The sequence below is a fragment of the Symphalangus syndactylus genome, chromosome 18 (genome assembly GCF_028878055.3).
Source record: "Symphalangus syndactylus isolate Jambi chromosome 18, NHGRI_mSymSyn1-v2.1_pri, whole genome shotgun sequence".
In the NCBI taxonomy this organism is placed as follows: Eukaryota; Metazoa; Chordata; class Mammalia; order Primates; family Hylobatidae; genus Symphalangus; species Symphalangus syndactylus.
In genome coordinates, this window is record NC_072440.2 from 74,015,038 (window position 1) to 74,041,624 (window position 26,587).

General features: G+C 43.8%; 2 protein-coding genes across 2 annotated transcripts in view; one reads left to right on the forward strand and one right to left on the reverse strand.

Annotated features, from left to right (window-relative positions):
• The window catches only part of LOC129468185 (BOS complex subunit NOMO3-like), a 48,654-nt gene extending 32,984 nt beyond the window's left edge, over positions 1 to 15,670 (reverse strand). The window contains 7 exon segments of the mRNA XM_063623756.1: positions 463 to 613; positions 796 to 901; positions 4,059 to 4,148; positions 4,482 to 4,619; positions 8,307 to 8,352; positions 11,207 to 11,296; positions 15,439 to 15,670. Of these exon segments, the coding sequence (XP_063479826.1) occupies positions 463 to 613; positions 796 to 898 (254 nt within the window). The 5' untranslated portion in view covers positions 899 to 901; positions 4,059 to 4,148; positions 4,482 to 4,619; ... (1 more) ...; positions 11,207 to 11,296; positions 15,439 to 15,670.
• Positions 15,671 to 16,262: 592 nt separating this feature from the next.
• ABCC6 (ATP binding cassette subfamily C member 6) overlaps positions 16,263 to 26,587 on the forward strand; it is an 85,009-nt gene continuing 74,684 nt past the window's right edge. Inside the window, exon 1 of the mRNA XM_055253382.2 lies at positions 16,263 to 16,369. The gene's annotated coding sequence lies outside the window, so the exon portion shown is untranslated. The remainder of the gene's footprint in view (positions 16,370 to 26,587) is intronic.

The window sequence follows — 26,587 nt, forward strand, 5'->3', positions numbered from 1 at the left end:
TGTCAGGACCCTGAGTTTGTAAGATTTAGAACTAATCTTTCTTGGCTGGGTGCAGTGTGTCACACCTGTAATCCCAGCACTTTGGGAGGCCAAAGCAGGCAGACAGCCTGAGGTTAGGAGTTTGAGACAAGCCTGGCCAACATATAGTGAAACTCCATCTCCACTAAAAAATACAAAAATTAGCTAGGTGTGGTGGGGCATGCCTGTAGTCCCTGCTACTTGGGAAGCTGAGGCAGGAGAATCGCTTGAACCTGGGAGGCAGAGGTTGCAGTGAGTCGAGATGGCACCACTGCACTACAGCCTGGGCAACAGGGCAAGACGCTCTCTCTCAAAAAAAAAAAAAAAAGTACTAATCTTTCTTAAGTTCTTAAGCTCAGCAAAGACACACAGATCACAGGTCATTTTGTTCTACAATGGCTGCCAGCATAAACACTGGCGCTTCCAAATCCAAGATAAGCTTACCCTGTTGCAATAATGTCAGCCAGCTGAGGTGTGTTCGGTGCAATTTTGATGGTGACCATTTCAAAGTAGAGGTGCTCTTTCTGAGCATGGATGGTGTATGTCCCTGTGGTTATGTTCTCAAGGCGGAATGAGCCATCAGCTTTTGTTTTAACTGTAAAACAAAAACACACAAACAGGAGATAAGCCAAAAACAACAGTGTATCCTTACATGTACACCAGAATACTTGAGACAAAAGCTGCCATGTTTTCATACAGTCATCAGTTCCTCTCCATTTCTCTCTGTGATCCAAAAAGAGCACTGGCCATCAGCCCGGGGCTGCTGTGTCAGCCCACCTTTGATTTGGTTATTCAGGGTGACTACTGCTTCTGGAACATCATCTCCTTCGTGTCCGTTGAAGACCCTCCCGGTGACGGAGAATCCCATGACGTGGAACATGGGCTAAAAAACAAAGAAGAAGAAGGTGCTCAAAGGTGCTCCTGTACGAGAGTCACAAAGCCTCCTTCTGCTGCGCCAGCCGTCACCTACTATCTCTGCTCCTGCCGCCCACCTCGCAACACTCAGTGCCCCGGTCCTGTGTGCCAGCCGGGCTCCCTCTCACCTTACCCACATCTGTCTTCTCTGTTGTGTTCCCATCACACTACTGAGTGTCAAACAACAGAACAGAAAAGGTCTAGAGACTTACTTCCCTAGTTAAAAGGTCTCTGACTCAAGCTTCTAAAAGCCCCCCACCCTTACCCCTGTGCCATCTCCTCCCCTCCAGATGCCCCCATTTTGGTGAACCATGTCTTCCTCCGGTCTCCCACGCACACCCCGGCATCACTTTGGACGCCCCCTCCCTGCTCCTCCAACATAGATCAGTCCTGTGGATTCCACCTCTGCAAGGTCTCACGTGCCCCCTCCTGTCTTTCCACCATGGCCTGAACACAGGTCCTTATGAAATCCACCTAGGCCGGGCGCAGTGGTTCACGCCTGTAATCCCAGCACTTTGGGAGGCCGAGGCAGGCGGATCACTTGAGGTCAGGAATTCAAGACCAGCCTGGCCAACATGGTGAAGCCCTGTCTCCACTAAAAATACAAAAATTAGCCAGGTGTGGTGGCAGGCGCCTGTAATCCCAGCTACTCGGGAGGCTGAGGCAGGAGAATCGCTTGAACTCAGGATGCGGAGGTTGCAGTGAGCCGAGATCATGCCAGCCTGTGCAACACAGCAAGACTCTGTCTCAAAAAAAAAAAAAGAAATCCACCTAGACCACCCTCCTCCACCCCCATCACTGACTCACACGTGGTCCCATGCTCTGTGTGTCTGTGCCCCACTCGCCTGTGAGCAGCACACCTGTGCTTTCTCTGCAGTTACTGAGTTCCAGCCCTGATCTGTGTATCCCCAAGGTCACCACTGGTAACCTATTTTAATATCTTCATCAAACTTACCAGTATCTGAAATGTCCTTGCTCGATTTCTTAGTTGTCTCCCTCCCACTAGCATGTTACCTCATGAAGACAGGGACCTTTTCTGTGTTAGTCACCTGGTGCACAGCAGGCACTCAATAACTGACTCCTGAATGAATGACTGTGTGCACGAACGTGTGCGACAGCATTTGAGATGAAGCTTTAATTAATTAAATGACTTCCTTTTTATGCAGGCAGCCCTTCTTTTTTTTCAGCAAATGGTTTCTTAGTGATGGTCTCATATGACAGGTAGTCCTTCTTGATCTTTCCAAAAGGACATGTTTCATTCCATGCATTACCTACTTATTAATTCACATATGTACTCAACAAATATTTTTGCTGGGCACCTACTGTGTGCCAGGCACTAAATCACATGTTAGGAAAACAGTAAAGAATAAGACACTCACGGTTCCTGACGTCAGGGAACTTATAGGACCCCATTCCCTGAAATTCCATTCATCATTTTCAAAATATGTATTTGGCTGTAATCTGGGAATAGCTGTCTCTGCTCACCTGCCCCCATCCTTCTCTGCTAGCTACAGGAAGCAACGTAAAGGCTTCATCTTCTTACCCTCCTCTTTCCCCTCCAGTGTACAGCAGAACGGTCAAACACTCCACTGAATCTTAAAATGCAGAGTCTGCACCCCACTGTGCATATGACCTAAAAGCCCGCTTCTGCCAGTTTAAGCCATTTTAACACAGTACTTTCAAATGTAGTATTAAAAGAAAATGATTAAAATATAATTGCTTCAATAACTCTAACATTGGGTGGTCCACTTAGGAGAGGCTGTTATTTTCTTTTGGGATTTGCTCTAGCTAGCCAATTTTCTACAGTAACCATTTTCTACTTCTGTAATTAAAGGAGACATAAGTGAGATGAAAACTACATTTACCATCTATGTGAGGGTCTAGGCAGTTTATCAAGCCACGTATCACACTGCCCATTCCTACCACACGGTCCAAGCTCTGCCAGTTTTCACCTGGTTTACAGCCATGGCATCCCAACTGGTCTCCCACTTCCACCCTGACAGCCTGCAAACTCTCCTCAACACAGCTGCCAGAAGGATCACGCTGCTCCTCTGTTAGGAACCTTCCGGGGGCACCAATTCTCACCCAGAGTTATAGGCAAAGTGGCTCACCAGGCCCTGCACAATCTGCCCCGTCACCTCCCTGAACCTCTTTCTGCCTCCTCCTTCCTTGCTCATTCCCTCCACTCCAGCCACCCCGGCCTCCTTGGGGTGCCCCAAACCCTTCAGCACACTCCTGCCTCAGGACTTTTGCACGTGCCGTTCCCTCAGTCTTACACACTCTTCCTGCAGGAGTGAAGTATGGTTCTCTCGTTCTTTGCCTTCGGGTTGTTGCTCAAATGTCACCTTCACAGGGAAGACTTCCCAAAAACACCCTATGTACAACTGCAACCCGTCTCCACCTTGATACTGTACGATCTCCTTTTTTCCTTTATTTTTCTAGAGAACACTTATCACCTTCTACTGTACTTTCTAACTTATGCATCTATACATGTGTTGACCCTTCCTGTCATTAAAACATGAGGTCTAGACAGGTGCGGTGGCTCACACCTGTACTCCCAACACTTTGGGAAGCTGAGGCAGGCAGATCACTTGAACTCAGGAGTTAGAGAACAGCCTGGGCAACATGGCGAAACCCCATCTCTACGAAAAATACAAAAATTAGCTGGGCATGGTGGCATGCGCCTGTGGTCCCAGCTACTCAAGAGGCTGAGATGGGAGGATCACTTCAGCCCTGGAGGCAATGGTTGCAGTGAAATGAGATCACACCACTGCACTCCAGCCTGAGCCACACAGTGAGACCATATCTTAAAAAAAAAAAAAGAGGTCCCCAGAGACAAGAATTTTTGCCTCTTTTGGTCACTGCTGAATCCCCAGTCCTGGAATGGTGCCTGAAATGTATGTCACTGGCACTCAATAAATATATTTCACTGAATGAGTAGATTTAACTAGGAATCCACCTCTCTACAATAAGGACATCATGTGTAAGAATACAATACCAGATTGCACTTTTTCCAACAGCCCTTCTAGATAAAATAATTGATTTTTTTTAAACATGTTTGCAACACCTGTGCCTAGGGATGGGCACTCAAACACTTGTCCCTCCAGAACACAGGAAAGCCTTACCTCGATTTTCAGGCTGTCATGCTCCACTGTGAAGTCAAGTCTGGAAGGTGCCACATCAAAGGTAATCCTCTCCCCTCGATAGAACGGAATCTGGAAGGAAGAGTCTGTTAATCACTAAGAACCACTAACATGATCAATCAGCAATATTAATAATCGATCTAGCAGCCCACAAATGACAAGGGATTCAAGACAGATCAAGAGAAACATTCATCATAACTGTTGCAGATTTGAAAAGAGAAAGCCTTGCCCTTTTTATAGCTATTACTAAGGGGTGAGTGTCTCATCTTAAGTAAATTACTGCTTAACAGCATGTTCAGAGAACTGCAGGCCAACCATCTTTTCCTTTAACACCCAAACAGCATTGGCTTTTACTGTGTCATGAGAGTCCCAGACATAAACAGAAGGGAAATCTGCTTCACTCACCACAGTGTAGCTCCCACTTGGCAATGAATAGAAGGAGAATGAGCCATCTTCTCTGGAGACCGTGTAGCACAAATACACCAGACTCTCGTCTTGGGGCTGGAACCCAGGCACTGGTGAGACATTGCAGCCCAGGACATCCTATGCCAGAGGGGAAAAAAGACAAGACTTCCTTTTCCATTTACATGTTCTGAATACCATCAATTAGCCACATCATAGGAAAATTTTTCTAAGTTTCACGTCAATATATGTACTTCTGAAATCTAAGACACATTAATACAGATAAAAGGAACAAAAATCCTGACATTCAAGTTGTAAAGTTAAAAACTGGCAGAGGTTTCTTGGGAAAAATGACATGACTGTCCTTCCTTATGATAGGCCACCATTCTCCAAATAAGGAAACGGAGGCTCAGGAAGGTAATGTGACAGGCCCGGGGTCGCACAGCTTGGAAGAGGCACTTGTTTAAACCTGAGATTTGTTAAACCCAGGTCTGATTTCAAAGCCCGTGTACTTTCCATCACATATCACTGCCTCCCAGTGTAGATGTGCAATGTCTTGTGAGTCAATAGAGACACACGATATTCTTGAATTTTTTTGTTTTGTTTTGTTTTGTTGAGACAGTCTCACTCTGTCACCCAGGCTGGAGTGCAGTGGCATGATCTCAGCTCACTGCAACCTCCACCTCCCGGGTTCAAGCCATTCTACTGCCTCAGCCTCCCACGCAGCTGGGACTACAGGCATGTGCCAACACGACTGGCTAATTTTTGTATTTTTAGTAGAGATGGGGTTTCACCATTTGGCTAGGCTGGTCTGGAACTCCTGACCTCAGGTGATCCACCTGCCTCAGCCTCCCAAAGTGCTGGGATTACAGGCATGAGCCACCATGCCTGGCTGATCATTATTTTTTAATGCCCAAAATGAAGTGAAAGGAAATGTGGCAAAATGTAAATAATACTGATTTTGTCTATACGGTGCTATTTTACTTGTATACTTTTCCAACTTCCAAAATTTCTGTTTCCGCTGCTTTATACTCCTCTATATGTTTCAATTTTTTAATGAGCATATTTTGCTTTTTTTCTATTTTTAATGATATATACTGTTAACTGAAGATTAGCCTAAACTGCCTCCTTACATATTTTAAGTTTGGCCTAAAGGTTTCTCTGTGCATATTGCCAAGTCTCAGCCAATTCAACCAGCCATCCTTCAACTACTCACAGGCGGCCAACTGTTCAAACCATGTTCAAATAAGACAAATGTCCAGCTGTAACCGATCCAACTGTTTCTGTACCTCACTTCCGCTTTCTGTCCGTCACTTTCTTTTTCTGTCCGTAAACCCTTTCCAATCACACAACAGTGCCACAGTCGCCGTAAACCTATTCTGGCTCAGGGGGCTGCCCAATTGACAAACTGTTCTATGCTCAATTAAACTCTGTTTAATTTGTCTTATGTTGTTCTTTTCATAATATGTGTATATTTTTAAACATTTTTGTTAAGGTACAATAAACACAGAGAAAAGTATACATATTCTAAGCACACAGCACAGGGCTTGTCACAAATTGGGTACTGGTTACTCAACAGAATAGCACCAGCAAGCCAGAAGCGCCCCTCACACTTGCTTCTGGTCACTAACCCCCCAGGAGAATAAACATTATCCTGACTTCTAACAACATGCTTTACTTGAAAATCCCAATCTCATATTAATAAACTCAGATTCTTCTATGCAGACAATTAACATATAATGTAAACCTTAAAATCTTCTCTATTTATAAATGTGTAAGCTCTTTCATTTCGAATAAATTTTTTTTTTCTTTTTTTTTTTGAGACGGAGTCTCACTCTGTCAGCCAAGCTGAAGTGCAGTGGTGCAATCTTGGCTCACTGCTACCTCCACCTCCCAGGTTCAAGCGATTCTCCTGCCTCAGCCTCCCGAGTAGCTGGGATTACAGGTGCATGCCACCATTCCCGGCTAATTTTTTTGTATTTTTAGTAGAGATGCGGTTTCACCATGTTGGCGCCAGGCTGGTCTCCAACTCCTGACCTCAAGTAATCCGCCCACCTCAGCCTCCCAAAGTGCTGGACTTACAGGCACGAGCAACTGCGCCCAGACTCGAATAAAATATTTTTAAATGTTGCTGCAGAAGAGAAAAACCCCCAAAACCAAGTCATAAACAGTAAGAAGAGACATCTAGGTGTGAAACTATCATCAATTATAAATGCATAAAACACAGAGAGTAAAAAAAGTAACAAAACCTATAGAGTAGATGCTGAGATACTGATTCCAAAGCTTCTTTAGCAAAAATGAGATACAGCTTCAATACTAACACAGAAGCTAACATGTCAAGATGTCCCTTAAGTCTTATTTTAATTTGGTCTTTCACGGCTATTACAGAACCTCACCTACTAGGTGGAGTTCCTTTTTTGATCTTTGACTATAAACTATTTCAGTCAAACAAAAAAAGATATGCTAAAGAACACTTACATACCTTCTAACTAGCTAAAGAAATTTTAAAAAACACAATTCAAGATGCTGGTGTACCCCCAAGTCCCCCTCCTCCCTTTCTCTAGAAGTCAGTATCATTTTGAACAGTGTCTGCTATTCCCATGTATGTCTTCATAATTTTTCTACATAAGACTATATCCTCCGTCTCTAATAAAAATACAAAAATTAACTGGGCATGGTGGCAGGCGCCTGTAACCCCAGCTACTCAGGAGGCTGAGGCAAGAGAATCGCTTGAACCCAAGAGGGGGAGGTTGCAATGAGCCAAGATCGTGCCATTGCACTCCAGCCTGGGCAACAAGAGCAAGACTTCATCTCAAAAAAAAAAAAAGACTGTATCCTTAGCTAGGTGCAGTGGCACATGCCTGAGTTTCAGACCCTCGGGAGGCCAATGCGGAAGGATCACTTAAGACCAGGAACCAGAGGCTACAATGAGCCATGAATATGTCACTGTACTCTAGCCTTGGCAATAGAGGAAGACCCTGTTGCAAAAAAAAAAAAAAGACTGTATCTGGCTGAGTGCACTGGTTTACACCTGTAATCCCACCACTTTGAGAGCCCGAGGCTGGTGGATCATTTGAGGCCAGGAGTTCGAGACCGGCCTGGCCAACATGGCAAAATCCCAAATATACTAAAAATACAAAAATTAGCTGGGCGTGGTGGTGCATCCCTGTAATTCAGCTTCTCAGGAGACTCAAGCAGAAGACTCGCTTGGACACAGGAGGCTGAGGTTACAATGAGCCAAGATCATGCCACTGCACTCCAGTCTTGGCAACAGAGCGAGACTCCGTCTTAAAAAAAAAAAAAAAAAAAAAGACTGTATCCATAAATGATGTTATAACAAGTATTTAAAATCATATTTCCTTCAACTCTGTTTTTAAATGTAGTCACATTGATATATGTAGCTCTGGTTCATTCATTACTGCTGACATACAGCAGCCTACTGTATGAAGGAACCCCAATCCATTCTTCTCTTGAAAAGCATTTAGGTTGTTTACAATATTTTGTTATTACGAACAAAGCTGCAATAAACATTCTTATACATTCTCCTTGGGCACACATACCACAGCTTCTAGAATGTTTAGTATATTTACAGATTTCTGTTTCAGGCTGAAAAAAGAACAACAAATAAATCTCATCAGGGCCTTCTGTTGTTTAGTTTAAAATAGCTTTAGTTAATAAAACAGATCTATTTCACAGAAGGAAGACAACACTGTCACCTAAAACTGAAACTTATTATTTTAATAGTTTATGCACTCTGCTAGCCTAAATTAATATTTGGCATATCATCTAATCTTTTACAAAGAATGTCTAGTGATTCAGTTAACTTACCAAAACTCCACCCTAGGGGAGGCTCAATCTTCAGAATGAAATCCCCCTAAAAGGAAAAAAAGAAAATGTAATTTCAAGAAATGAGAATTGTGACTCTGGCTTAATTTAGTTTAGTGTTATCATTTAATCTAAAATTTTTACACCGGAAATGAAATTCTAAGAGTAAGCCTTGTTCTTCTAAATGGTACTGAGCACTGTGATTCTCTTCAGATGCTACAGGCTGAAGCTGAACACCAGAAGTTTTCATCTAAACAATCAGAAGACAGTGCTGAAGCCCATTCGTGAGTTCTAAAGACACTAGGTTCGGCCACTCACTGTCTTTTAATACTAAACATACTATAATTCTATTAATTGAGTCTCCCATTAAGCGCTCACATGCCTGCAGTTGCACAAGTTAGCATGTATCTTCAGGAACTATAGTCACCTCTTAAAACTAGATTTGGCCAGGCATAGTACCTCACACCTATAATCCCAACATTGTGGGAGGCCAAGGCGGGAGGGTCACTCGAGGCCAGGAGTTCAAGACCAGCCTAAGCAACATAGCAAGACCCCATCTGTACAAAAAATGTTCTTAAAAAATTAGCTGGGTGTGGTGGCAGGCGCCTATAGTCTTAGCTACTCAGGAGGCAGAGGCAGGAGGATCACCTGAGCCCGGGAGGTCAATGCTGCAGTGAACCATAATCATGCCACCGCACTCCAGCATGGGCAGCAGAGGGAGATCCTGTCTCTAAACAATACACTACCTCATTAATTCAATAAATAAAACTGGATTTTACTTATCAACCCTGGTTTCTTTCTTTTTTCTTTTATTTTTTTGGAGATGGACTCTCACTCTGTTGCCCAGGCTGGAGTGAAGTGGTGCAATCTCAGCTCACTGCAACCTCCGTCTCCTAGGTTCAAGCGATTCTCCTGACTCAGCCTCCCGAGTAGCTGGAACTACAGGCATGCACATGACACCCGGCCAATTTTTTTGTATTTTAGTAGAGATGAGGTTGCACCATGTTGCCCAGGGTGGTCTCGCACTCCTGAGCTCAGGCGATCCACCTGCCTCAACCTCCCAAAGTGCTAGGATTACAGGCATGAGCTACTACATCCGGCCTCCTGGTTTCTTGAGACTGACACTGATACTACTTAAAAATTAATTAAATAGATTTCAGGACAGACCCAGCTAGTCCATCTCTAGAAATCACTCCTATGCATTCTGGATGAAGAGTTAAGTTCAAGAATATTTCCTAGTGTGTTATTTTAAAATTACCATTATTTTAAAATTGGGGAAAGTCTATATGTCCAAATAGCTAAATAAATTAGTTTGGGTTTGACTCTGACACACTACGCAGCGATTAAAAAGAAGGCAGTAGGCCGAGCATGGTGGCTCATGCCTGTTAATCCCAGCACTCTGGGAGACTGAGGTGGGCAGATCACGTGAGGTCAGCAGTTCAAGATCAGCCTGGGCAACATGGTGAAACCCCATCTCTACTAAAAATACAAAAAAAATTAGCTGGGCGTGGTGGTGGGTGCCTGTAATCCCAGCTACTTGGGAGGCTGAGGCAGAAGAATCACTGGAACCCAGGAGGCAGAGGTTGCAGTGAGCCAAGATCGCCCCACTGCACTCCAGAGCCTGGCGACAGAGTGAGATTCTGTCTCAAAAAAAAAAAAAAGGCAGTAGATCTATCTATGCTAATGTTGAAAGCATACAAGAGGAAAAAACCAAATGTCCCTCTGGTATTGAAAGCATTAACACAGGGCAGAAAATGAAACTGCAGAATAAATCCTATTGTCTGATTCCATTTGTATTAAAAAATATATCAAAATCAAAACTATGTATATTGACTGTTTTTGCAACTTCCTATGAATCTGTATTTCCAAATAAAACGTTTGTATGTGGGAGGATGGGATTGTATAGATAGAGGTGTTTGCGGATACGCATCTATGTGCATGTGTGCTTGTGTGTATTTGCATATATGTATATGCATGTGTATCCGTGGACATCTGAATAACTATAAATAGAAAGCAATCTGTTAGGATGCACATCAAAATTTTATAAGAGGGCCAGAAACAGTGGCTCACACCTGTAATCCCAGCACTTTGGGAGGCTGAGGCAGGTGGTTCACCTGAGGTTAGGAGTTCGACACCAGCCTGGACAACATGGCAAAACCCCGTCACTACTAAAAATACAAAACATTAGCTGGGCGTGGTGGCGGGTGCCTGTAATCCCAGCTACCCGGGAGGCTGAGGAAGGAAAATGGCTTGAACCTGGGAGGTGGAGGGTGGAGTGAGCCAAGATCCCACCACCGCACTCCAGCCTGGGCGACAGAGTGAGACTCCATCTCAAAAGAAGGAAAAAAAAAAAAAAAAACCTTTATCAGAGTATCAGACGTTATCACTACAAAGGGAGGTAAAATTGGAGGGAAAAGGGTACAAATTTATTTCACATACTTCTAAAGACCTTAACTTTTTTTTCACAAAGTTCATGAATTCACATATTACTTGTACAAGTGTTTTAACAACACTTTAAGCTGCTTGCAAGTAACGGGTTCCATGAAATCAGAGTTTCTCAACCCTGGTACTACTGACATCTAGGCTGTCGTGGGCAGCACTGTAACACATTTAGCTCCACGCCTGGCCACTACTCACTGGGTAACTGTAGCGCACAGCCACGGATGTCACAACAAAAACATCTCTAGACATTGCCAAATGGCCCTAAAGACACAGAGAGCCACTGTATTCGTCAAGGCAGTTTGTAAGTCGTCTCCCTCCGAATGTGGCTAGGATTACCATATTGCACTAATAATTTACAAAACAGATGAGCATTTGCTAGTGTAGGAAAGGGCATGGTTAGTGCAGCTTGGTGAGGCACACTACTGACTTCCCATCAGAAGTGACAAGCAGTCCCCTCTTACCTTATCATACAAAGGGATCATAAAGTAACCATTATTAGGGGCACAGTCTGTCTGGTATTTCAAAGTCCCATGCTTGGTGTACAGCTTTATCTGGAAAGGAAGGAAGGAAAACAGAAATCATAACATTGCCTTTGGGAATTAACTACATGTTGCACCTGAATGCACTCAGTCAGTATGCATTCACTGAGGACCTACTGTATGCCAGCTTTCAACACGGGGCATTACTGGGGACAGAGGGAAATCAACAAACTCTCCTCAAATCATGTGACTCAATGTTTTTCAGATTAGAAATCACCTACAGCCTATTACAATGCCTTGTTTTTCAATGCTTTTCTGTTTATTTTAGTGGCTGTCTCTAGGTTGCTCCTGTTAAGTTTCTGGGTCTCAAACACATTTGCAAACTTTGTCATTAGTAAGGTGCTTATTAACATGCAAATTCCTGGCTGGGCATGGTGGCTCATGCCTGTAATCCCAGCACTTCAGGAGGCTCTGGGCGGATCACTTGAGGTCAGGAATTTGAGACCAGGTGGCCAAAAAGGTAAAAGGCTGTCTCTACTAAAAATACAAAAAAAGTTACCCAGGCATGGTGGCAGGCACCGGTAGTCCCAGCTACTTGGGAGGCTGAGGCAAGAAAATTGTTTGAACCAGGGAGGCGGAGGTTGCAGTGAGCCAAGATCATGCCACAGCACTCCAGCCTGGGAGACAGAGTAAGACTCCGTATCAAAAATAATAATAAAAAAATAAAATAAAGTAAAATAAAATGCAAATTCCTGGGGCCCACCTCTATTTCTCAACTAAAGGTGTGGAATGAGGGCCAAAAACCTTCCTTACTAACTCTGAATAATTTCAAATACATGGAGCAACATTCATCTAGAAACTTAATTTTTCTCATTACTTTCATTCTCAGAATGACGAGTTAATGGGTGCAGCAAAACAACATGGCACATGGATACATATGTAACAAACCTGCACATTGTGCACATGTACCCTAAAACCTAAATAATAATAAAAAAAAAAAAAAGACACTTAATATCTGTCCTCTCTTCAAGGACTCTCTCAAACTCTTACATTCTGAGCATTACCAGACACAAAGTGTTAACCCAGTAAGATGCCCAAATACCATCTGAGTCTTGCACGTGTTGCGTGGCCTTGGGCAAGCTCATGTTCGGTTTCTTCAGGTGTAGACAGAGAGCCACTCCTTGTCATGTGGTTGTACAGATTCACATCAACGCATATTAAGCTCTTGCTACAGAATATGGATTCAAAGAAAAATCAGTTTGCGGCCAGGCATGGTGGCTCATGCCGGTAATCCCAGCGCTTTAGGAGGCCAAAGAAGGAAGATCATTTGAGCCCAGGAGTTCAAGACCAGCCTGGACAATATAGCCAGACCTCATTCCTACTAGAAAAAGAATTAGCTAGGCATGATGGCATGTGCCTGTAGTCTCAGCTACTCAGGAGGCTGGGGCAGGAGGATTGCTTGAGGCCAGGAGTCAGAGGCTTTGGTGAGCTATGATGGTGCCACTGTACTCCAGCCTGAGCAACAGCGTGAGATCCTGCCTCAAAATAAAATAAAATAAATAAAATGGAAAAAGCAGTTTGTATTACTATTTAATATCTCTCTCTGAAGAAAAAGGCAACACAGTGTAATACGTAGGGAACATACTGGGCTCAAGGAAAATTTCCTAAATGTACCTGCACAGCTCAACCACTCTGAGGCTCAGTTTCCATGTCTGTAAAAGGAAGCAGTTGGGTCTGATGCATCTAAAAGCCTCACCTCCAAAATGCTAATGCTCTATGACCACGAAACAAACCACGACACGAGCTGCAATGAAGCAGTCGAATCTTACCAGCTAAGATGTACAAAGTGACTAACTCATAACACGAACATTTGAACATTTGGGAAAGGAGTCATGTGAAATAAGGTTAAGCCTGTATGTAAAGTTCTCTGAGGGCAGTGACCACAACTTCATTCCCCAGTGCCTGAGACAGTGTCTTGCTTACTGTAGGTACTCAGTGAATTTGCTACAGGTGACAAAGAGATTCAGATGCATGCATTTAAGGCAGGGACTGGAAATTCACCAGCCTAGAAGGGTTAGGGAGGCAACATCAAGGGGCATTCATCCAAAGGGACTCGGATCACTACACAACCCAAGCAAGTGTGGCAGCCCAAGGATCGGCTGGTTTTCCAGAGAAATAAAGAACCCACTCTTTACTATGAAACCTCCTGATTGTTAAAGTATTACCAACCAGTATAATTTTTTTTTTTTTTACAGTAAGGTCCCTGTTAGAGAACAAAATGTCAGTCTCATGAGAGTATGGAGTTTTGTCTGTTCTTTTCACTGTACTGCTATATCCACACCGGGCACAAGGCTTCAGTATGTGCCGGGGCTCAATAAATAGTTGTTGACTCAATGAACATGATGTAAAAACACCCAGGATAGGAGAAAGCTGAAGAAGAATGAAGGCAGTTGCACAGGAACACAAAAAACACCATCAAGAAATGACCATGACCATGGAGTATCTTGATTATTTCTACGTCTTTCATAAAGTACAATCAGGACACAGGATGGCAATGTAATCTACATCAAGATGGCCAGTATGAAATGTCTGATTTCAGAATCGGAATTACGAAGAGTGAGTGTCCCAGACCATCTGGACAGGCAGCCCTTGGGCTTAAGGAACACACTTCATAAGGGGTCACAAAACCTGCTCTCTGCTCTCAAGGTCACTATTAGTATGAGGGTGAGGGTGGAGGGGGTGCTTGTCTTTTCCTTCCTTCCAGAATCCCTGGAAACTACAAGTTGCAAGAGGCCTTATCGAGCAGCTTCTGAAATGCCCTGTGCCATCTACAACCATATCACCCTGAACGTGCCCTGTCCCCAACGCAGACCTAGGAGGTGGAATGGGCACCCAGAAACATGTACCCAGGAAATCCTAGGAGCCCTGCCGCTGCCAGTGAGTAGATTCATTCAATGCCTGACCTCTGACCTCTTCAGACTGAAAAAGCAGCTAACAAGGGGGCCTTGAAGAAGATCACGGATCCGCTTGTTAAAGAAATATATCTGCTGGGTTCCACTGTTTCTCTCCGAACACCATCCTATAGGTACAAAAACTGAGACATAGAGCAAGGGCAGGTCGCAGAGCTGGTGGGGTGTGGAACTGACTCCCTACCCCTCCCCCAATCCTCAGCAGAACACAGTGCTTCACCCTTCACTGCCAGCCCTGGAACAGCTCAAAAGTGCTTTCAGACGATCTTTGGGGTCTTATTCCCCAGTCCCTCTCTTTGGCATTTCCCAGCCTCTTCCTTCGTTTTCTCCTAAATTACCTCGGAGGCACCTGCTCTTTTCCTCTTCCTTGTCCTACCCCACCATAAATCCCCTCCCAAAAATGAGGCCCAAGCCTTGCTCTGGTCCCCTCCCATCTACCCCGACAAATGACATTCTGCCCCTACCTCCATCCATCCCTTTCCTCTTTACGGGAACCTTTCTGGGTCATAATCCCACCGGGCTGAAAAACATTTAACAGGACTTTACAACTTAATTGAAAAAAAAAAAAAAAAAAAAAAATCCTTCAGCACAAATCTCTAGGGTAATTCCAGTAACTACTCATTAAGGCAATCAGGGCAGCTGGCAACTCTCCATTTTCACAGGTGGAGGGGAGCGGGAGAAATAAAAATAGCTTTCCGGCCCCAGGGTTTCCAACACTGATCTACTAGGTCAGAATCTATGGGATGGGAATTGATGCTCTTTAAAATCATGCCGCGGGGTTTGGAGGAGCAGTGGATTAGAACTTCGGGGGGTTCTGGACTGTGGAGCTTGGGGGATAAGACGTGGTCTCTAGGTTCTGGAATATGGGTTTGGGAAAATCGGAGTTTCAGGGGGTCTGATTCGAGATCTCAGGTCTGTTTTAAAGAAATGGGGTCTGGGCTCCAGGGAATTTGGGATCGGAGTTTTGAGGATCTGGGGTCTGTGTTCCGGGGATCTGGAGTCTAGGTTTTGAAGAACCTGAGATCTGGCACCCCTCAGTCCTTAGACGACCCCATGATAAGAATCTCCCCTCCAGCGCGACTTGGGAGGGACTGCAGGGAGCCCGCGGACAGCATAGCCTCGGAAGAGGTAAGGGCTCCAAGGACTCCACACCGCCCGGTGTCAAGAGACGAGGCCAGCGCGGCCCAGAGAGGCTGAACCACCGGCCTGGCGACTCGGCGCCGGGGCCGCGGGGCGGGCGCTCACCTCGATGAGCGTGTAGTTGATCTAAACGTCCGATTTGATGAAGCCACCGCAGCCCACCACGATGTCCTCCGGGCCGTGCGCCTGCCTCACGCCGCTCAGCAGCAGCACCACCGCGGCGGCGACCACCGCGGGCCCCGGCGGCCCCGCGCCCTGGCCCACCAGCATGGCCCAACTTCCCCCAGCTAGACCCTACGCAGGCAGCCGGGTCCCGCCCCTCACACCGCACGCTGCAGGCTCCTTCCTCCTCCCAGGCCGGCCGACAGCCCAGGCCCCGCCCCGCCGCCGCCGCCCGCCGCCGCCGCCCGCCGCCGCCGCCCGCCGCCGCCCGCCGCCGCCAACCGCAGCCAACCGCCGCCGCGCACGCGCGCTTCGACCCCACGCTCACAGCCCCAGAAGAGAGAACTAAGGCGATGCTCGGCAAGGAAACAAGGCCATCTCTGCCCTCTAGAGGCCTGGAGGACTCTGCGCAACATCTGGGAGGTGCAACGCAAGGTGCATGCCTACAGGGAGAAGCTCCAAAGATGAATGCTGGCCGGGCGCGGTGGCTCACTCTTGTAATCCCAGCACTTTGGGAGGCCGAGGCGGGCGGATCACGAGGTCAGGAGATCGAGACCACGGTGAAACTCCGTCTCTACTAAAAATACAAAAAAATTGGCCAGGCGTAGTGGCGGGCGCCTGTAGTCCCAGCTACTCGGAGAGGCTGAGGCAGGAGAATGGCGTGAACCCGGGAGGCGGAGCTTGCAGTGAGCCGAGATTGCGCCACTGCACTCCAGCCTGAGCGACAGAGCGAGACTCCGTCTCAAAAAAAAAAAAAAAAAAAAAGATGAATGCTACTTTTGAATTCACCATCACAGCTGGAAAGGACGGGAGATTTTGTTGGCAGAATTATCTAACAACTTTCTCAAACCTTTCTGACCCATATATTTCGCAGGTAAAATATATAATCTCACCAAAAGCTTTAGGGCCGGGTGTGTGGCTCAAGCCTGTAATCTCAGCTATGTGGGAGGCTGAGGTGGGTGGATCGCTTCATCCCAGGAGTTCGAGATCAGCCTGGGTAATATGGCGAAACCCCGTCTCTACACACACACACACACACACACACACACGAAAAACGCTTTAGGAATTGTGTAAGCTGGTGTATTTTCCCATGATAAATGATCGATACTTTTTTAAGCGAAACATGTTAATGTTAGCATATTAAAGAAAGTATGTACTTTGGGAGGCCGAGGCGGGTGGATCACGAGGTCAGGGGATCGAGACCCTCCTGGCTAACACGGTGAAACCCAGTCTCTACTAAAAATGCAAAAAATTAGCCGGACGCCGTGGCGGGCGCCTGTAGTCCCAGCTACTCGGGAGGCTGAGGCAGGAGAATGGCGTGAACCAGGGAGGCGGAGCTTGCAGTGAGCCGAGGTCGCGCCATTGCACTCCAGCCTGGGTGACAGAGCGAGACTCCGTCTCAAAAAAAAAAAAAAAGAAAGTATGTAAGATTTATTTTAATCCTACCTCTAATAACATATGCCTAAAAACAAATTTTGATGAGTTTTCTTCCCCTAAGCAAGAAGTGCATGCGGTCAGAATACTTTGAATTAGCTCTGTAAGATGAAACATGATTTGCCTGAAAATAAGTTCAAATCCAGCATATTTTGTCCCAAGAATGAATTCATATGTACACTGAATTTAACTAGCAGTCACCACATCAAAACACACAACAAAGAGGCCAGGCACCGTGGTTCACGCCTGTAATCCCAGCACTTTGGGAGGCCAAGGCGGGCAGATCATGAGTTCAGGAGATCGAGACCATCCTGGCTAACACAGTGAAACCCCGTCTCTACTAAAAATATAAAAAGTTAGCCGGGCGTGGTGACAGGCGCCTGTAGTCCCAGCTACTTGGGAGGCTGAGGCAGGAGAATGGCGTGAACCCAGGAGGCGGAGCTTGCAGTGAGCCGAGATCCTGCCACTGCACTCCAGCCCGGGCGACAGAGCAAGACTCCGTATCAAAAAAAAAAAAAATGCTTTTCTAACCTAATATTAGGAATTCTTCCATTTTGCCTCAAAAAAAAAAAAAGCTAGTGCTTTTATTTTGATAGGTTTTGTATTTTGTTTCTAAATGACAAAGTAGGACTGGATTTCCCGCTGCAATTTGCCATTGTGGCTAAAACTTAAGCAATAAACAACTAAGAAGCACAGGTTCAAACTATACAGTAGTCAAACCTTCATGGAGGCAAGGAGGGAATGAAGGGAATGACACATTGACCTCAGGGTCATAATCATGAGTGCATCTGATTTCAGTTTCTCGTGCTGCATTTTCACTCAAATACAGTAGACTCTCAACTATTTAGTGATAATGAGAAACCATTTAAATAATTCGTCTATTTATTGGGGTTTGTTATTTATAAGCACAATTGAAATAGATGCCTTTTATGCAAATCACCAGAGGATTGAAAACCACCAATTAGAAAGTGTTGGCCTATGGAAACCTCTCATCTTACAGAATGGGAAACCGAGGCCCAGAGAGGAAAAGGAAGTTGTCTAAGACTCTGCATGCAGCCACAGGTTTTCCAGGAGCTAGAGAGCAGGAATTGGGGCCGGGAGCCGTGGCTCACGACTGTAATATGAACATGTTGGGAGTCCGAGGTGGGCAGATCATTTGAGGTCAGGAGTTTGAGACCAGCTTGGCCAACATGGCGAAACCCCATCTCTACAAAAAATACAAAAATTAGCTAGGTGTGGTGGCGCACACTTCTAATCCCAGCTACTCAGGAGGCTGAGGAAGGAGAATCACTTGAACCAGGGAGCCACAGGTTGCAGTGAGCTGAGGTCTTGCCACTGCACTCCAGCCTGGGCGACAGAGTGAGACTCCGTCTCAAAGAAAAAAAAAAGAGCAGGAAGTGGGATCCCCAAGTTTTGTTCTGGACTCACCCCAAATGATTTCTGCTGTGTTCCTGACTTTCTATTTCCCTCAAATTCATCTTCAAATATAGAAAGAAATGAAGCACCAGGACTGTGACAATGCCAATTCATGGGGGTGGGATTGGGGAGTGGCTTGCAGAGAGACAGGGATTTGGCTTCCCCATAATTTCCATCAGTTTCCACCAAAACCAGCTCAGATAAGCAGACATGATTTACATGGAAACAGTAGACCTGCCACACTGAGCTTCATGACAAATCCTTGGGTTCTTTCTGTCCCGAAGCTTCCAGAAGACTCAGGCAGGAGGACAGCTGAAGGGGGCAGGGGAGGGGGTGCTCCCTGGGCCCAATACTGGATTTAGAGAGACACAAAAAGGTCGGGGAAAACACGCTGTGGGGTGCCTGCAGAAGGCAAGAGTAGAAGATGAGGACAGGACCCTGAGAATTAGCAAGGCAGCACGGAGAGTGCAGAGGATTTTAATTCTTCTCCCAAACTGAGCACCTGTGCTTGTCTGTCTAAAAGAGCTGAATATTTCATTCCTATCTTGAAATGAATACTTGCTCACTGCAACAGCAAAGAAATTGGAAAAGAAAACTAGGATTCCCCAAGATCACTGCGTTACCACATTTCCATCTTTTTACCGATGCATTTATGCTAGTATGACATCGAGTCATTTCTAAGAAGTGGTGGCTGGGTCTTTGACACTTTGCTTTAAGACCCAAGAGAGGGCTGGGCATGGTGGCTCACACCTGTAATCGCGGCACTTTGGGAGGCCCAGGCAAGAGGACGGCTTGAGGCCAGGAGTTCCAAAGCAGCTTGGGCAACAATGTGAGACCAGCCTCCACAAAAAATTTAAGAACTAGCCAGGCATTGGTGGTGTGTGCCTGTAATCACAGCTACTCGGGAGAGGCTGAGGTGGAAGGTCGCTAGATCCCAGGAGGTCAAGGCTGCAGTGAGCCATGATGGCACTACTGCGTTCCAGCCTGGGTAACAGAGCAAGACCCTGACTCAAAAAAAAAGAGAGAGAAAAAAAGACTCAAGAGAGGAAGGTAAATGCTTGGCCTTCTCCCTGTTCCCTAATTTGGGCATATCCTTTTCTTTTTTCTTTAAAAAAACCAAAGCCTATTTTGTATTATAATCTCTTTTATTCAATCATCATTTAGCAACCACCTTTTCATATTAATATATGTCTTCAATGGCATTTTGTTTGTTTGTTTTGAGACAGAGTCTCGCTCTGTCACCCAGGCTGGAGTGCAGTGGCACAATCTTGGCTCACTCCAACATTCGCCTCCCAGGTTCAAGCGATTCTCCTGCCTCAACCTCCTGGGAAGCTGAAACTACAGGCATGCACCAAAACACCCAGCTTATTTTTGTATTTTTAGTCGAAACAGGGTTTCACTATGTTTGCCAGGCTGGTCACAAACTCCTGACCTCAAGTGATCCGCCCTCATCAGCCTCCCAAAGTGCTGGGATTACAGGCGTGAGCCACCGTGCCCGGCTGCAATGGCATTTTAAACCACTGGTTATTAACCCATGGCCCAAATTATAACAGTAATAATAAAAGCTAAGTCTTCTGAGCATTTAATGCATATCTGGCAGTGTGCTAAACGTTTGCATAATCTCACTAAGTTCTCTCCACCACTCGACAGGTAGACAGTGTCCATTCCAGCAGTGAGGGGACTGTGACGTGGTCTCCATCCTATCTCCCTCGGATATTATGAAAAATATCACAGAGTGTACACCCACTGTGATATTAGGAGAAAGCTCTCCCTCGGGTATTAGAATAATATCACAGGGTGTACACTCACTGTGATATTAGGAGTAAGATCTCCTTCGGATATTATGAATAATATCACACAGTGTACACCCACTGTGATGCGGTATACCCACTGTGACATGGTATAACCACTGAGATATCAGGAATAATATCTCCCACGGATATTATGAATAATATCACACAGTGTACACCCACTGTGACGCGGTATACCCACTGTGACGCGGTACACTCACTGAGATATTAGGAATAATGCCTCCCATTGATATTATGAATAATATCTCCCTCAGATATTATCACACCCCTTTGATATTGGATGTAATATCTACCACGGATGTTATGAATAATATAGAAGGGTGTACACTCACTGTGATATGGAGAGTAATACCTCCCTCAGATATTACAAATAATATCATAGGATGTAAACCCACTGTGATATTGGGAGTCATATCTCCCTCGGATATTATGAATAATATCCCAGGGTTTACAAACATGGTGTACACCCACTATGATATTAAGAGTAATATCTCCCTAAAATATTACAAATAATATACCCCCAGTATATAACAGATAATATCATAGGGTGTACACCCACTGTGATATTAGTTACAGTAATATCTTCTTGGGATATAAGGAATAATACCACAGGGTGTACACCCACTGTGATATTAGGGGTAATAATATCTACTTAGTACATAACGAATAATTTGAGAGGGTGTACACCCACTGTGATATCAGAGGAGGGTGTACACCCACTGTGATATTAGGAGTAATATCTCCCTAAAATATTATGAATAATATTACAGGGTGTACACACAGGGTGTACACCCACTGTGATATTAAGGATAATAATATCTCCAGAAAATTTGACACTCCCTGTGATATTAGCAGTAATAACATCTCACCAGGATATAATAAATAATATCACAGGGTGTACACCCACAGTGATATTAGATGTAATAATATCTTCCCATGATGTAATGAATAATATGACAGGGAGTACACCCACTGTGATACTAGGGGTAATAATATCTCCCCAGGATATAACGAATAATATCACAGGGTGTACACCGACTGTGATATTAGGGGTAATAACATCTTCCATGAGTATAACGAATAATATCACAGGGTGTACACCCACTGTGATAATAGGAATAATATGTCTCCAGGATAAAACAAATAATATCACAGGGTGTACTCCCACTGTGATATTAGCAGTAATGTCTCCCTCAGATATTGCAAATAATATCACAGGGTGTACATCCACTGTGATATTGAGAGTAATATCTCCCTCGAATATTATGAATAATACCACAGGGTGTAAACCCACTGTGATACTGGAAGTAATATCTCCCTTGGATATCACGAATAGTATTACATGGTGTACAGGGTGTACACCCACTGTGCTATTGGCAGTAATATCTCCCTCAGATATTATGAATAATATCACAGTGTTTACAAACATGCTGTACACCCACAATGATATTAGGAGTAGTATCTCCCTAAAATATTACAAATAATATCATAGGGTGTACAAACATGATGTACACCGACTGTGATATTAGGAGTAATATCTCCCTAAAATATTATGAATAACATCACAGGGTGTAAACACAGGGATACAGCCACTATGAAATTAGGAGTAATATCACCCCAAGATGTAATCAATACTGTCACAGTGGGCACACACACTGATATTATGGGTAATAATATCTCCAGAAAATTTGACGAATAATATCACAGGGTGTACACCCACTGTGATATTAGGGGTAATAACATCTCTCAAGGATATAACAAATAATATGACAGGGTGTACATCCACTGTGATATTATGGGTAACAATATCTCCCTAGGATGTAATGAATAATATCACAGGGTGTACACCCACTGTGATAATAGGAATAATAATATTTCTCAGGGATATAACAAATAATATGACAGGGTGTACATCCACTGTGATATTTTGGGTAATGATACCTCCCCAATATACAACGAGTAATATCACAGATTGTACACCGCTGTGATATTAGGGGTAATAACATCTTCCCCAAATATAACGAATAATATCACAGGGTGTTCACCCATTGTGATATTAGACATAATAATATCTCCCCAGGATATAACATTATCACAGGGTGTACACCCACTGTGATATTAGAGGTAATAATATCTTCCCAGGATATAATGAATAATATCACAGGGTGTACACCCACTGTGATATTAGAGGAAATAATATCTCCCCAAAATATAATGAATAATATTACAGAATGTTCACCCACTGTGATATTAGGAATAATAATACCTCCCCAGGATATAATGAATAATATTGCAGGATGTACACCCACTGTGATACTGGGAGCAATAATATCTTCCCAGGATATTACAAATAATATTACGAGATGTACACCCACTGTGACAATACGGGTAATATCTCCGATGATATTATGAATAATATCACAGGGTATACACTTACTGTGATATTAGGAGTAATACTATCTCCCCAGGATATAATGAATAGTATCACAAGGTGTACAGCCACTGTGATACTAGGAGTAATATAGTATCTCCCCAGGATATAACAAATAATATCACAAGGTGTACATGCACTGTGATATTAAAGGAAATAATATCTCTTCAGAATATAATGAATAATATCACAAAGTATACACCCACTGTGATATTAGGGGTAATATTATATCTCCAAGATATAGTGAATAATATCACAGGGGGTACACCTGCAGTATATTGGGGTAATATATCCCCAGAATATAACGAATAAATATCACAGGGTGTACACCCACCGTGACAATATGGATAATATCTTCCAGGATGTTATGAATAGTATCAAAGAGTATACACCCACTGTGATATTAGGGGCAATATCTCCACAGAATATTACAAATAATATCACAAGATGTACACGCATTGTGACATTAGGGGTAATATCACCCAAAAATATTACAAATAATATTACAGCATGTACACAATGGTGTACGTTCATTGTGATATTATGATGTCCATAGGGTATTACAAATAATATCACAGGGTGTACCCCCACTGTGATATTAGGAGTAATATCTTTCTGGGAGGTCACAGCGTGTACATGCATGGTGTAAATTCACTGGGATATTAGGACCAATATCTCCCTGGGGTATTATGAATAATATCACAGGAAGTACACACATGGTGTACACCAACTGTCCTATTAGGGGTAATATTTCCCTAGGATATTAAGAAAAATATCATAGGTTATACACCTGCTGTGATATTAGAAGTAATATCTCCCTGGGATATTAAGAATAATATCACAAAGTGTACACCCACTGTGATATTAGGAGTAATATTTCCCTAAGATGTTATAAATAATATCACAGGGTGTACACCCACTGTGATATTAGAAGTAATAGCCCCCTAGGATATTAAGAATAACATCAGAGGGTATACGCTCACTGTGATATTAAAAGTAATGTCTCCCTAGGATATTACAAATAATATTACAATGTGTACACCCACTGTGATATTAGAAGTACTATCGGCCTAGGATATTAGTAATAATATCACAGGGTGTACACTCACCGTGATATTAGGAGTAATAGCTCCCTAGGATATTAGAAATAATGTAACAGGGTGTACACCCACTGTGATATTAGGGGTAATATCTCCCTAAAGTATTAGGAATAATATCACAGGGTGTACACATACTCTGATAGTAAGAGTAATGTCTTTCTAGGGTATTAGGAATACCATCACAGGGTGTACATGCACTGATATTAGGAGCAATATCTTTCTAGGATATTATGAAATATCTCACAGGGTGTACACCCACTGTGACATTGGGGTAATATCTTCCAAGGATATTAGAAATAATATCACAGGGTGTACTCTGACTGTGATATCAGAAGTAATAATATCTCTTCACAATATAACAAATAATATCAGAGGATGTACACCACTGTGATATTAGAAGTAATAATATCTTTCCAGTATATAACAGACAATATCACATGGTGTACACCCAGTGTGGTATCAGAGGTAATAATACCTCCCCAGGATATAACAAATAATATCACAAGGTGTACACCCACTGTGATATCACGGGTAATTATTTCTTTCCAGGATATGATGAATAATATCACAGGGTGTACCCCATTTGTGACATGAGGGTTAATAACACCTCCCCAGAATATAACGAGTAATATCACAGGGTGTATATCCATTTTGATATTAGAAGTAACAATATCGCCCGAGGAAACAAGGAATAATAATACAAGGTTTACTGGGATATTAAGGATAATAATATCCCCCCAGTATATAACAAATAATATCAATGTGATATTAGTTATAATAATATCTTCTTGGGATATAAGGAATAATATCACCGGGTATACACCCACTGTGATATTAGGGGTAATATCTCCCTAGGAAATTATGAATAATATCACAAGGTGTACCCACATGTGTACACCCACTCTGATTTTAGGAGTAATATCTCCCTTGGATATTACAAATAATATCACAGGGTTTACACCCACTGTGATATATGGAGATTTTTTTCCCCTAGAATATTATAAATCATATCACAGGGATACACTCACAGTGATATTATGAGTAATATCTCCCTAGGATATTTCGAATCATATCACAGGGTGTACACCCACTGTGATATTAAAAGGAATATCTTTCTAGAACATTACAAATAGTATCACAAGGTGTACACCCACTATGAGATTAGGAGTAATATCTCCCTAGAATATTATGAATAATATCACAGTGTGTACAGCCACTGTGATTTCAGGAGTAACATCTTCTTAAGATATTACGAATAATATCATAGGGTATACACCCACTGTGAAATCAAAAGTAATAGCTCCCTACGATATTATGAATAATATCACGTAGTGTACACTCCAGGTGATATTGGGAGTAGTATCTCCCTAGGAAATTACGAATATTATCACAGGGTGTACACCCACTGTGATATTAAAAGTATTATCTTTCTAGGATATTACGAATAATATTACAGGGTGTACTCCCTCCGTGATATTAGGAGTTATATCTCCCTAGGATATTACAAATCGTATCACAGGGTGTACACCCACTGTGGGTATTAGGGGTAGTATCACCCCAGGACATAACAAATAATACCACAGGGTATACACCTACTGTTATATTAGGAGTTATATCTTCATAGAATATTATGAATAATATCACAGGGTGTACACCCTCTGTGATATTAAAGTAATATCTTTCTAGGATATTATGAATAATATCACAGTGTGTACTCTCACTGTGATATTAGCAGTAATAACTCCCTAGGATATTACGAACTATATGGCAGAGTGTACACCCACCGTGAGATTTGGAGTAATATATCTCTAGCATATTATGAATAATATCACAGGTTGTACACCCACTGTGATATTAGGAGTAAAATCTTCCTCGGATATTACAAATAGTATCACAGTGCGTACTCCCACTGCGATATTAGGAGTAAAATCTCCTTCGGATATTGCGAATAATATCACAGGATGTACACCCACTGTGATATTAGGAGTAATATGTCCCTCGGATATTTCGAATAATACCACAGGGTTTACACACACGGTGTTCACCCACTGAGATGTTAGGATAATATCTCCCTTCGATATTACGAATCATATCAGAGGCTGTACACACGAGGTGTTCACCCAGCGTGATATCAGGAATAATATCTCCCTCGGATATTAGGCACAGTCTCTCCCTGGGACTTAGCAGAGGGTAACCCCCCAGTGTTAAATAAGCGGCCACAGCAGGAGGTAGAGGCACAGGGACTGAAATGAAGACAAAGAGCTGACAAGTTTAAAACATGTATTTAAAATAGAATTTATCAAATGCTTAATCTGCCGACTCAGGAGCCCGCGGTGCAGGGTGGGGTGGGAGTTGGCAGGTGACCGCTACACCAGCAGAGTAAGACTGCAGGGGTGCGGCCCTCCCTCCCGTGCCCTTCTGTTCAGATACCCGAGGGGCCCATGTGCACTCCTGGGATCATACGACCAGAAAACAGGACCCCAGAGGTTTCTTGAGTCTCTGCTTACCAGGGCGGCTGGGTACAGCCCTGACAGCCCATTGCATAATCTTCTAAATTCTCCCCACCACCCTCCATTTCAGCAGCGAGGTGCCTGTGACGCGGTCTCCATCCTCTCGGCCTTGACCCGGTGGTCCCCGAGATTGGACGCTTAGGCGGTCACCAGGCCTCCTTGTTACTAACGTGTGCACACCTTTCAGTTCTCTCATCAGGATGAACTCCTGGAAGTTGCTGGGTCCAAAGTGTTTGGGAAGTTTGGAGTGATTCTTGTTGCGGGGGGAAGAGGGAACTATGGAGGTGTCACTGAACTTTCAGGGGTTCCGGGACCCCCCAACCCGGTGCCTGTCCCAGCTCCCCGAGAGCCTCTCTTCCCCCCTCCCCCCACCTCGCCTGTTTTCACCTC